The sequence below is a fragment of the Gossypium hirsutum genome, chromosome D13 (assembly GCF_007990345.1).
Source record: "Gossypium hirsutum isolate 1008001.06 chromosome D13, Gossypium_hirsutum_v2.1, whole genome shotgun sequence".
Taxonomy (NCBI): Eukaryota; Viridiplantae; Streptophyta; class Magnoliopsida; order Malvales; family Malvaceae; genus Gossypium; species Gossypium hirsutum.
Window position 1 is genome coordinate 1797787 of NC_053449.1, and position 13187 is coordinate 1810973.

At 35.1% G+C, this 13187-nt stretch overlaps 2 protein-coding genes and 1 non-coding gene across 5 annotated transcripts; 2 read left to right on the top strand and 1 right to left on the bottom strand.

The window, feature by feature from the left end:
* On the bottom strand, positions 1–72 carry TRNAE-UUC (transfer RNA glutamic acid (anticodon UUC)). The gene has a single exon. It is a non-coding gene; the product is annotated as a tRNA-Glu (tRNA).
* Positions 73–1973: 1901 nt separating this feature from the next.
* LOC107917260 (probable transcription factor At1g61730) lies at positions 1974–6957 on the top strand. The gene is made up of 2 exons (XM_041109894.1): positions 1974–2604; positions 6243–6957. The coding sequence occupies exons 1-2, from the start codon at positions 2150–2152 to the stop codon at positions 6895–6897; spliced, it is 1110 nt and encodes a 369-aa protein (XP_040965828.1). The 5' UTR covers positions 1974–2149; the 3' UTR covers positions 6898–6957.
* Positions 6958–8556: 1599 nt separating this feature from the next.
* On the top strand, positions 8557–12880 carry LOC107918056 (telomere repeat-binding protein 3). Of its 3 annotated transcripts, none has more exons than XM_016847556.2 (10): positions 8557–8830; positions 9467–9617; positions 9734–10538; positions 10677–10886; positions 10978–11040; positions 11123–11202; positions 11283–11527; positions 11649–11969; positions 12073–12136; positions 12393–12880. In XM_016847556.2, the coding sequence occupies exons 2-10, from the start codon at positions 9537–9539 to the stop codon at positions 12615–12617; spliced, it is 2094 nt and encodes a 697-aa protein (XP_016703045.1). In that variant the 5' UTR covers positions 8557–8830; positions 9467–9536; the 3' UTR covers positions 12618–12880. The 3 variants fall into 3 exon arrangements, with proteins under 3 accessions (XP_016703045.1, XP_016703048.1, XP_016703046.1); XM_016847559.2 differs by having other exon boundaries at positions 8580–8830; positions 9737–10538; XM_016847557.2 differs by lacking the exon at positions 8557–8830 and adding an exon at positions 8848–9394.
* The last annotated feature ends 307 nt before the right edge of the window (positions 12881–13187 follow it).

Below are 13187 nucleotides of genomic sequence, written 5' to 3' on the forward strand. Positions count from 1 at the left end.
TTCCATTGCCGGGAATTGAACCCGGGTCTCCTGGGTGAAAGCCAGATATCCTAACCACTGGACGACAATGGATTGATGTTCAGTGGGTATAATAATTTTATATTTAAAACATTACAGAAATTGAGTATGCATCAAGACACAATCTATAACACTAATCTCCATCGTATATATATCAAACAATGCATATTAGCTTAATTATCATATCATTTGTATTTGTTTCTAAATTAAACTTATCCATAGTTGAATGTGGTATAATAATAGAGATTGTGATTCACATTTAGCACAACTTAGCCTACGGTTGGAGAGGCCTTATCTTGCTATCTTCCAACCTCACCTTACATTTGGGTTACACTATGCTGATTTTAATTATTTTTTTTAAAGTGTTATTAACGAGGTTTCATTAGGGGTGTATTCGGTTCGGTTCAGTTTTTGGATAAAAATTGAATTGAACTGTTCCGTTCGATTTTTCCTTCTAAAATCAAAATCGAAATCATATAGAATAAAAATAGAAATATTTGAAATCCATAATTGGGGTTCGGTTAGGCTCGGTTTGACAGTTCTTACCAAATATAAGCTTTGGGAAAAAAAACAATATCTCCTTCTTTTGGCCCCCAATATATCTAATATTGCAATTTTTTATTTTCTTCACGACAATCATAATACATGCTCCAGATTCACTTATAAATTTATAAAGTGAATTGAATGATTAAATTAATATCATAATCATCAATAAGACTATTTCAAAAATCATTTTAAGTTAAACTATTAAGTTGATAAATCATTCGAAGTTGTTAAAAAGGAAGGCTAATACATAAAGTATCAGTGTACCTAATATTTTTGTGTTATTTTTTAATTTATTTTAATTAATTATAACTAAGTGATTATAGTATGCCATATAATTTATTAAATTCATAACTATCAAATCTATATAATAAATACTATAAAGCTTATTTTAAATAAAATAAAATACTATAAAATACTATAAATAAAATACTATAAAGTTTACTACTATAAATAAGTGAAAACTTATTATTATTTTAAATAAAATACTATAAAGTTTAATAAATTTTTTTCCTAAAATTAGAATTATACTTATACTTATTATATTTAAGAAATGAATCACTTACTCTAATATAAAATTACACCTTTATAATTTTTTTATGAAATATTTCCATAAATTTATTTATTTTTTGCATGATCCTATATGATTGTAGTTTATAATAATAGTAGCAGTGGTAGGGTAAATGAATTAGCCCAGATATATTGAAAATAGTCCATTTATTATTCTATTAGAACTATTCCTTTAAATATAATTTTTTTCAGATTTGAATTTTTACAATATATTACATCTCTTAAAAAATTAAAACAAATTTTTCTTTTCAAAATTTAAAGTTTCTCGTTCCTTTATTTCTCTACATGTTGCCCCCATACTTGTCCACATCAACCAAATTTTCAAAAATAAATTGTGTTAGTGTAGGGACCAATCTGTGTAACAGATGCCAACTTTAAGGTTCAATATGATCCAAAACAAAAAGTTGGGACCCAATATGAGAAAAGTTATCGAGTTTAGGGCTAACCTATAATAGATTAAGCCTTGTAAAAACTAACAATGTTAACCAAACCGATTTGTATAACGAATACCAACCTTAGGGACTAATGTGATCCAACAAAAATTGTTAAGTTTAAGGGCCAATCTACGTATTAAACGAAATTCCTCGATAAAAATAAAAACTCATATATTACTTATAATCTTTGGTGAGTGAGAATCGACTCTTTTATTGATAGAAGCATTTAAAGTATCATTTTTTGAGTAACCAACTTAAATATTAAACTGTTGATATTGTTCTCGGTATGTTTATACTCGATTTTAATATTTAAACTAAAATTTTTTATTAATTAGATTCCCAATCCATTAGTGAATAAAGTGAGAGATGTTCCTTTGATTTCCACTTCCAATGCTCCGTTAGGGGAAAGAACTCTTCGGTTCCCACATTTGAAGTTTGACTCTTCGTTTATGTAAACATAACAGCCCATTACAGCCTTCAGAAATCAGTCCACTACCATTCAAAAACTCATTGATTTCCCATTACCTCTTTCCCTATAAAACCATTGAACAAACTTGTAGCATCCCTCATCTCTCTCTTTCTCGATGGCACCAAAGCGTTCAAACCCTATTGAAGTCCCACCAGCCGCTTCTTCCTCTGAAGAAGATGAAGAGGTGACTTCTTCTGAGGAAGTAGACGAAGGGTCTTCAACTGAGGAAGACCCCAAAACCCAGTCTACTCCAATGAGCCAGAAGAGCCCACCACCTAGAAAGCTTGAAACCGCTACGCCTGCCATCGTTAAAGAGGGATCTGATGAATCCGGTTCTGATTCCGAATCCGACACCGCTGCACAGATTGCTATTGCGACGGAACCCAGATGTAATAAGTCCTTGGCTTCTTCATCTAAACGGCCTGGGGAGTCGGAGTTGGATGCCAAAGAAGCGAAACGACCCAAGAAGAAGGTTGGGGAAGAAGGGATGGCTACTGCACCTGTTGTGGAGGGGGTGAAAAAGACTGGTAAAGATGCAAAGAAGCTGCTGTTCCAGCGGTTGTTCAGTGTGTTGAATATTGGCAATATCCCACATTAGGAAAAGATAGAAAGGGAGGGGGTTTGGTTTGTTATATATAGAACCCCTCCCCCTTTGGTTGTATCATCCCAAAATCTTCTCCTTTGTAATATTTCTAGAGGAAATATTGATTTGGTAGTGTCCGAGGACGTAAGCTAAATTGGCCGAACCTCGTTAAAACTCTGGTATTTTATTTCTTATTTGTTTGCTTTTATTTAATAGCTTTATGTTGGTTATATTTATTTAGTTATTATTGCTATAAATATCTAAGTGAGTTCTGTCTAGTTGTTGGGTTTTAAGCGGGACCATTGTGACCCCTCCAATTTAACTGGGAATTTTCTTAGTATAATTGTTGGCATAATAATTATCTAAATATTTCTGATAATATTGTTATTAATATTATCGTCGCTTCCGCAACAATTGGTATCCGAGCCAAGGTTTTGTAGTATGCTCTGTGTTTGCAGCTTAGTCTGATCTTACACATCAGAAACATTTCCTAAAGCTTGTGGGTATTCTGCATTTGGTGGCTATTAAGTAGAAGCTATGGCAAAAATGACAGAAGAAAAACCATCCATATCAACAACTTCCACTTCGTACATTTTGCCGAGGATTGGAACTGCAAATACGAGATTTGTAGTGGAAATTTTTGATGGAACAGGTCATTTCGGCATGTGGCAAAGTGAGCTTCTAGATGCCCTATTTCAACAGGGTCTAGATATTGCCATTGAGGAAGAAAAACCAGAAGGGGTTGATGATAAAGAATGGAAGACCATCAACCGATTGGCATGTGGTACAATTCGATCATGTCTTTCCAGAGAGCAGAAGTATATATTCAGTAAAGAGACTTCTGCAAGTAAATTGTGGAAAGCATTGGAGGAGAAATTCCTGAAGAAGAACAGTCAAAATAAGTTGCATATAAAGAAAAGACTGTTTCGTTTCAGTTATGTTCCTGGTACCACAATGAACGAGCACATTACCAATTTTAATCAGCTGGTGGCTGATTTGTTGAATTTGGATGTGACTTTTGAAGACGAAGACTTGGCGTTAATGTTGTTGGGATCGCTTCCAGAGGAGTTTGAGTACCTTGAAACTACTTTACTTCATGGAAAGTCGGAAGTAACTTTCAATGAAGTAACTGCTGCATTGTATAGCTATGAACTACGCCGAAAGGATAAGTTGAAAGGTTCAAGTGAAGCAGCAGTGGAAGCATTGGTAACAAGAGATCGTCAGGAAAGTCAGTCTAAGGGGAAGAGAAGAAAGTCCAAAGGTCGAGTTGTTGCCAAAGATGAATGTTCCTTTCGCAAAGAAAAAGGACATTGGAAGAAAGATTGTCCAAAATTGAAGAAAAAAGGGAAGACTCCGCAAGATGCAAATGTTGCAGAATGCAATAGTGAAGCAGAGTCAGACTTTTCTCTTAGTATGACATCTTCAACATTATATGCAGATGAGTGGATCATGGATTCTGGTTGTTCCTATCATATGTGTCCCATTCGGGAATGGTTCTTTGAATTTCAAAAACTAGATGAAGGGGTTGTTTACATGGGTAATGATAACACATGTAAAATAGCCGGGATAGGTTCAATTAAACTGAGGAGTCATGATGGATCTACTAGAATTTTGCGGGATGTACGATATGTCCCAAAGTTGAAGAAGAATCTCATCTCTTTGGGGTCGTTAGAATCTAAAGGCCTAGTTGTGACAATACGAGATGGAGTTCTTAAAGCAACTTCAGGAGCATTGGTGATGTTGAAAGGCATAAGAAAGAACAATCTGTATTACTACCAAGGTAGTACAGTGGTCGGGACAACAGCAGCAGCAATTACGAGTACCAAGAAGGACGCTGAGGCAACACAGCTGTGGCATATGCGTTTGGGCCATGCTGGTGAAAAATCCTTGCAAACTCTAGCCAAGCAAGGATTATTGAAAGGTACAAAGACTTGCAAACTTGAATTTTGCGAGCATTGTGTTCTGGGAAAACAACGAAGGGTGAAATTTGGCACTGGGATTCACAATACTAAAGGTATTCTGGATTATGTGCATTCTGATGTATGGGGACCGTCCAAGACTCCATCACTTGGAGGAAGACGTTATTTTGTCACCTTTATTGATGATTTTTCCAGACGAGTTTGGGTGTTTCCTATGAAGAACAAAGATGAGGTGCTTGAAGTTTTCCTTAAGTGGAAAACTAAAGTTGAAAATCAGACAGGAAGGAAGATTAAGGTTCTCCGATCAGACAACGGTGGAGAATATAAAAGCGATCCTTTCCTGAAGATATGCCAAGATTGTGGCATAGTAAGGCACTTCACCGTAGGTGGAACACCGCAACAGAATGGGGTGGCAGAGCGTATGAATCGAACGCTTGTGGAGAAAGTTCGATGTATGTTATCTAATGCTGGATTAGATAGAAAGTTTTGGGCTGAGGCTGTGATGTACGCTCAACATCTCATCAATCATTTGCCATCATCTGCTATAAATGGCAAGACTCCTTTGGAGAAATGGTATGGAAAACCTGCTACTGATTATGACACCTTGCGCATTTTTGGTTCTATTGCATATTATCATGTGAAAGAATCAAAGTTAGATCCAAGAGCAAAGAAGGCTCTATTCATGGGCTTCAATGCTGGTGTTAAGGGATATCGTTTGTGGTGTCTAGAGGCAAAGAAGACGATAATCAGTAGGGATGTTACCTTTCATGAATCTGCCATGTTGAATAAGGTAAATCCAGAAGGAGTGAGTAGTACTTCGCAGCAGGTGGAGTGTACTCCGCAGCAGGTGGAGTTTGAGCAGAGTGTGGTAATTCCAGCAGAAGGTACCACTAGTGATTCTTCATTGGCAGATGCAGAGTCAGATGAGGAAGAGGTTTCTACCCAAGAACCTCAACAGCAATCAGAGCCAATTGCAGTCAGAAGGCAGAGACGAGAAATTCAGAAACCAGCTCGTTTCACTGACACGGTAGCTTATGCACTTCCAGTTGTTGATAATATTCCATCCACTTACACCGAAGCCATTCAGAGTTTAGAGAATAATAGATGGTTAGGTGCAATGGAAGAGGAAATGCAATCTCTAGAGAAAAACAAGATGTGGAAGCTGGCACAACTACCAAAAGGGAAGAAGGCGATTGGTTGCAAAATTGAAGACACTATTGAAGTTTGTGTTATGAGAAGATGTTCGAAGATGTGGAATATCGCCAAGGTGGAGATTTGTTGAATATTGGCAATATCCCACATTAGGAAAAGATAGAAAGGGAGGGGGTTTGGTTTGTTATATATAGAACCCCTCCCCCTTTGGTTGTATCATCCCAAAATCTTCTCCTTTGTAATATTTCTAGAGGAAATATTGATTTGGTAGTGTCCGAGGACGTAAGCTAAATTGGCCGAACCTCGTTAAAACTCTGGTATTTTATTTCTTATTTGTTTGCTTTTATTTAATAGCTTTATGTTGGTTATATTTATTTAGTTATTATTGCTATAAATATCTAAGTGAGTTCTGTCTAGTTGTTGGGTTTTAAGCGGGACCATTGTGACCCCTCCAATTTAACTGGGAATTTTCTTAGTATAATTGTTGGCATAATAATTATCTAAATATTTCTGATAATATTGTTATTAATATTATCGTCGCTTCCGCAACACAGTGAAGATGATGAGATTGCTTTGTTGATTGGTATGTTGGATTATTCTGCTAAAAAAGGGGCTGACCCTTGCGCTGATATGAATGAGTTCTATGAATTTGTTAAGAAATCGATTCATACTGATGTTAGCAAAGTACAGCTGATGGATAAGATAAGAAGATTAAAGAAAAAATTCAAAAGCAATGCTGGTAAAAATAACAAGGGTGAGGATCCAACTTTCTCTAAACCCCATGAACAAAATGCTTTTGAGTTGTCGAAACAGATTTGGGGCAAAGAAGGGATTAGTGGAAAAGTTGAGTCTTCAACTGCTAAGTCGAATGGGAAAGCCAAGGGGAATAACAAGGCAGAGGTTGCAGTGAAAGCTGAGTTGCTTTCTTCTTCCGATAAGAAAATAGACGATGCGGTGTCAGTAGAAGTCAATGAGGTGGTATCTAAGAGTTCCAGTAATTTCCTTGATAAGAAATTTAGTCTCTCTGACTTAGAAGAGGCAGTTGTAAAGGTGGGGTTGGATATGGTTGATGGTGAAAAGAAGGCGGCTTTGGAGGCAAAATGGATGAAATTGCAAGTCGCGCAGCTGGAAGCGTATGCGAGGCGAACTGAATTTGTTGCTGAGCAAGCAAAGTTGTTGCTGAAATATTACAAGTCTGAAGACAAATAGTGGTTATTATGCATAGAGAGTAACTTATGGAGTTCTATCTCTGTTAAGCATATTTTGTTATGTTAATTGCTTAATCCTTTTTTATTTCTGTCTCATTTGTTTGTCTGTCTGCCGCAAGCCTCAATTGGCCTTGATTCGGTGCTTACTTTGCTCCATAAACTGCTGCCGCTGCCATATCTCTTAAATTTGTCCTCCTTTAATCAGTTCGCTGATACTTGCTTCACCTCCCAAGTATTGCCATTTTGCTGCCATTTACCAAAGATTCCTGCTAAATTAGGTATTTCCTCACTTGTAAATCAAGCTGCTATTGGTCACCTTTTGATGTTCCGAAATGGGTGCACTTCGTTTGTGCATATCAGCGACTGAACATGTTCAGAAATCTGCTGCTATTTGGCTTAAACCTCCCCATCATTTTTGTTCCATTACCATTCAATTTGTTTTAAAATTTAGACCATAAATTTAAATGTTAAATTCACTACTTATTTTAAATTTTAAATTAAAAAATGTAAGATAAATTTAAATCAAAATTGATAATTTATTACATTACATGGTATTGAAATTTAAGGTACTAAAGAGCTTATATATTCAAATTTTAATTTTAAATTTTAACAATTTTATCTAAATATAAAGGGTTAACATGTAAATTTACCACTATATTTTATTTTGATTAATATTAATATTTATCATTACACTTTAAGAATATGATTAAATTTACCGCACAACATTTATGTGACTAAATTTTACCCCTAAAATTTTATGCTATTAATCTTGATTTTTAATTTTATATATAGAAGTAACTTAGGTTTAAAATGGATATTTACTTAAATATATAAATCAAATTAAATTGCTTTGTAATAATATCATATATGTAATCAGATCATCAAGGTAATATTAAATTTAAATATTTTTACATCATATATATATTTTTTAATTTCTATTCTCTTTCGTTTCTTCCCCTATTTTCCTCCCTTCTTTATTTCTTTTAACGTAAATTTTTTATGTTTTCCCTTTGTTAAAACTAATCCACAAGCTCGCCTCACTCGAAAAAATTAAATTGTTAAAAAAAAACAAAAGTATAAGGACTAGTTTTAACAAATGGAAAACATAGAAAAATTACGTTTAAAAAAATGGAGAAGGGAGAAAAATAGAGGGAGAAAAAAAAGGAAAGTTAAAAAAATATAAAGAAAAAAATTAAATTGCTCAAAACGAAAAAAATATAGGGATCAATTGTATAAATTAACATAAATTTTGTTTAAAATGATTATTTATTGTACCACGTCAGCTTACGGTTACACTGTTAACAACAATTAAGGGTTCAGTGACTAAAATACTATAACGTAATAATATAATCTGAGACAAATAAAAGTGACTATTTTAATAGTTTACCCTTAAAATATTCCTTACAAAATACTTCTTACAATATTAACATTTAACGGAAAATATGGGTCTTAAAACAATTGTTTCTAAAATCATGATTGGTCCACGTGGAAGTACTATCTGATTTTTAGATTCAAAGAAAGGAATTAAGAACCGGTCACAACTAGAGCGAAGGGGAGGGGTTTTAGTTACCTTCTATTGCCGGTAAACCATCTCTAATTGACCGGTCGATCCGGTTTTGTGCTCAAAGTTATATGGGTTTAAGCACTTTGTCTTCTATTTATTTATTTTCTTGGTGGGTTTTCTTTAAGGGGGTTTTTGTCTTAAAATTTCTTCACCATCCGAAACCACGTCAATCTTAAAAAAAAAAAAAAGGATCTTGTTTCAATGAATTTCAATTGAATTTAGTTTGGGATTTTTTGAAATCCCTTATCTTTGTTTCTCAATAATTTTTTCAAGGACTTTTCCCAGGAAAATTTTCATTAAAAAAAAAAATTCTTTTCTGTATATATGTATATTGAGATTTAAGAAACTGGAGATCATTTCAATTTAAAAGGTGAGCTATTGGTTTTTATTTTTACTTGAATTCTTGGTTTCTTCCTTTTTTCATGGGAGTGAGTTCTTTTATTACATTGAATTATGCCAAATGATGAAGCAAAATGTGTTTTTCACAAGTGAATTTCGATTTCAACTGCTTATGGATCGAGATCTGTTCTGGGTTTTTGTCTTTGGATTCATGCCAAATTTAAAACTCGAGGTCAATTTCGAGGTTTATGGGATTTTGTTGTGTGTTTAATGATTCAAGTTCTTGATTGACTTGGAGAGTTTTTCAAGCAATTTAATGCTACTTGAGGAAATTAATTTTAACGGAATTTTGATTTTTTTTTATCAAAGTTAACGCAACTATGATCTTCTCTTGTGTACTATTTTGGGTTTTGATATCTGAACTGATTGGTTCATTCTTTTAATTTTATTTTTAAACTCTGGCAATTTGATTTCAGTTTTCTTTAATTTTGTTTTCTGGGGTTTATGTTTTTCTTCTCCTCTTCTAGATCTGCTGATCTGATTATTCCTTGACAAAGACAAATAATTTGATTCCTTTCTGTAAACTAATTATAAGGTTTGTGCGATTATCTTTGTAATTGTGCTGATATATGCTCTGTTTTTCATTTTTGGATTGGCTTACATACAGAGAATTTGAATCTGGAGAGATTAAATTATCTTTCTGATTGATGAGTTGGATTGTCATACATGCCTGAGATATGGTGTTTAAGAAGAGGTTAGATTATGGATTTAATGCCTTTCGTGTCTCGAATGTACCTCGAGCCCCTCGATCGATTCGGGTATGCCTTTTTTGTATCATTTAAGGATTTCTGTTGATATTCTGCTAGCTTTGATCATGTTGAATTTTCTTCCAACTTGATTAATAAAATGACGGGTTTTTTTTCTGGGGTTTCAGAAGAGGGACCGGACTAAGAGGGTGGTTGAAGATGGTCGAATATGCGCATTTGAATTGTTAGCTTCATTAGCTGGAAAGCTACTGGAGGAGGGTGAAAGCTCTGCTTCTAGCAATGCATCTGCAGGACATGATCATGTTTCTATAGGTAAAGATGTTAAACTGGAAACTCGATACGATGATAAACCGTTGAAAACTGAATGCGTCGGGCATGTAAGCTGTGATGCGAGTGTTGTTACCTCTGATTGGACCACTGAAAACAGTGACAATTCGAAGGAACCTAAACATTCTGAAAACAATGCTATTCTGGAACCTACTTTGACAAAGGCACCTCCTGCTTGCTCAGTGCAAATTAATGATGATTTAAAGTATACAATTCAGAAATGCAATGTAGGATATGGGAGCTTTCCTGGTAATTTAGATGGTTGCTCCCCTAATTTTGGGGAGTTGTGTGATGGTATCAGTGAGAATGGTGTTAAACGAGAGGTAGAGACTAATAATTACCCCACAATGGATCCATTAGAAGTGTCTATGACATTTCCTGCACCCATTAATTCCGAAAGAGATGTCAAATTGCCATCACGTAGTGATTCTGTTCTTAATGCTTCTTTTTCAAGGCATAGGAATGATATTAAGTTAGGTAGTAGAGATGATGATGAAAAATTTTCTAGGTTTAATAAACTTAGCAACAGGTTTAAGGTTTCTAGGCCTGCAACATGTATCGAAGACCGAAGAATAAGGAAGTTGCTAACATCCAAATACTGGAAAGCCGCTCCAAAGTTGAAGGATTTTGAAGATTCTCGAGCTGGTAAGTGTTTCGAATGGTTTTAGGATTCATAGCATGCTTCTTTGTATATTTTCCATTTGTAACTGTAGTTCATTTAAATCTTATGTTGAAGTTCATGAATTATCCTCTTGGTGATTTTGTGTTTCTTTATATTTCTAGATGGAGGAATAAAGGCTCTACAACGCAAGCGGAAGACATACTATGACAAATGTCAATATGACACACTTTATAAAAGGAGGAAGTTCTTTGACCGTAGCTCAATAGTAACTTCTGATGGGAGGATTGGTAGTGAAAATGTTTCTAATTCACCTGAGAAAGTTACGAACGAGAACGAAAATAAGTGTCGCTTGGTGGCAATGTCACATGGAGGTGCTTCCCTACTGCAATTATCTTATAATTTATAGGTTTCAAGATTGAGATGCCAACTGTTCTCACTAAACTATTTTGTTCTGCTGTGTAGCATGTGAGATAGCTTCCTTGCTTACAGGTCATCAAGCATCCCATAAGTCTGATGATTCTCATGGTATGAACATTTTTTTATTTGTTATTGCAAATTACCCGAGGTTTTGTGGAATGTCTTACTCAAGGTTTGTTCTTTTGTACAGTGAAGCTCAGCATTAAGTCCTTTAGGATACCAGAACTTTATATCGAGGTGCCGGAAACTGCAACTGTTGGTTCATTGAAGGTATTGAAATGCTGTGTTATTATTTTTTTCATTTAATTAATGCAAAACTTCTAATATTAGTGATACTTAAATGTGAGTAGAGGACTGTAATGGAGGCGGTGACTGCCTTACTTGGAGGTAGAATCCGTGTTGGGGTACTCCTTCAAGGGAAGAAAGTGAGAGATGACAGTCGAACTCTATTACAAACCGGTATTTCATCTGAAGACAATTTGGATGCTCTAGGTTTCACTTTGGAGCCTGGTCCTGTGATAGTTCCTCCACCTATATGCTCCGAAGAACCCCTTCTACAGTTGCCGTGTGGCTCTGCCCCTCAAAATTTAACAAGGTGTTTTTTTTTGTGTTTCATGATAGGTTGTGATACATCTTTGTTGGTTTAAATCTCTTTGTTTTGTGTATATACATTACGAGTTACTTGTATCTTCGATTAATTAGTGCTTTTTTTCCAGGTCTTTAGTAGTCACTCCAGCCTTAGATACAGGGGTTCCAGATGCCACACCTGACCCACCTTTACTGACCAATTCAGCAAAATCTGTGGATAGTAATTATGAACACGTTTCCTCCCAAACTGACATGCTAACCGATCAAAATCTGTCAGAGTCTAGAGCTCTGGTTCCAGTTCCAGCGATGAATGTCGAGGCACTAGCTGTTGTCCCTGTCAACCAGAAAATTCGGAAATCTGAGCTTGCACAGCGTAGAACCAGGAGGCCATTTTCCGTGTCAGAAGTAGAAGCATTGGTACAGGCCGTTGAGGAGCTCGGTACCGGAAGGTATAAAACCAATTGTTTCTTTTGTTTCGATTGGCTCATTGAAGAGGATGCAGCTTAAAATGATATCAAGAATTTGAAATCATTCTTCTTCTGGCATCTGCAGGTGGCGGGATGTTAAATTGCGAGCTTTTGAGAATGCTGACCATCGAACTTACGTGGATCTGAAGGTAAAAGCCTTTTCCCTTTTAACTATTTGGCTTGTTATGAAGAGGAAATCGATGACGAACAGGAATCACCATGAATGATAACCAATATGGCAGATTCCAGGGGCATCATTTGGAAAATAATAAATGAGCTGGGAGATAATAAGTTGTTATATATCGATTCACTAATCTCTTCACGTAATGTGTTTTACACAACTGGCATATCTTGTCAGAAATAGTCACATCGGCTGTTACTAAACTATGTCACTGTTGTCACCAGGATAAATGGAAAACATTGGTTCACACAGCAAAAATTTCGCCGCAGCAAAGACGAGGGGAACCGGTACCCCAAGAACTATTGGATCGGGTCATGGCTGCTCATGCTTACTGGTCTCAGCATCAAACTAAACAACAAGGAAAGCATCATCCCGGAACTTTGAGAATTACTGACTCCCAAGCTGACAGAATCGGATTTGCGGTCGCCATTCCGACCATTACAATGTAAAACAAGAAGAAAAGGGTAAAATAACAAATGACAAAGAACAGGGGGGGAAAAAGAAAGAACATGTACAAATTGATTCAGGTTTTATGTAATATTTTCACACTCAACTTTGATTCTTTGCCAGCTTACAAATCATGGAGCCATTGGCATTTATGTAAATGATTGGATAAAACATGGTCCTTAATTCATTTCATTTTCAATTTGTAATTCATATCATCGAACTGAGAAAATAGAAATAAAAATAAAAAAAAGAATATTTCAGTTCTTTTTAAGTGTTTTGGAATCATTGTGCAGCTTTATTGCTATATTTTTATTTTTATTTTCCATTTACCTGTTTTAAGGGTAAAATCTTTTGAATTCATAAAAAAATTTAAAATATTTATTTCTGGAATGCATTTTTATGTCTGTATTAAGGATTCTTGTGTTTCGTTCACACGCATCTCATATTTCATACATTTAACATATACCATATAGTATATGGAGTTAGATAGAATTTCATGTAATTCAGTAAATAGAATGAAAATTCAATTCCATCATTATTTAGTTGATTCATATGGTTAGGTGAAGAATGAG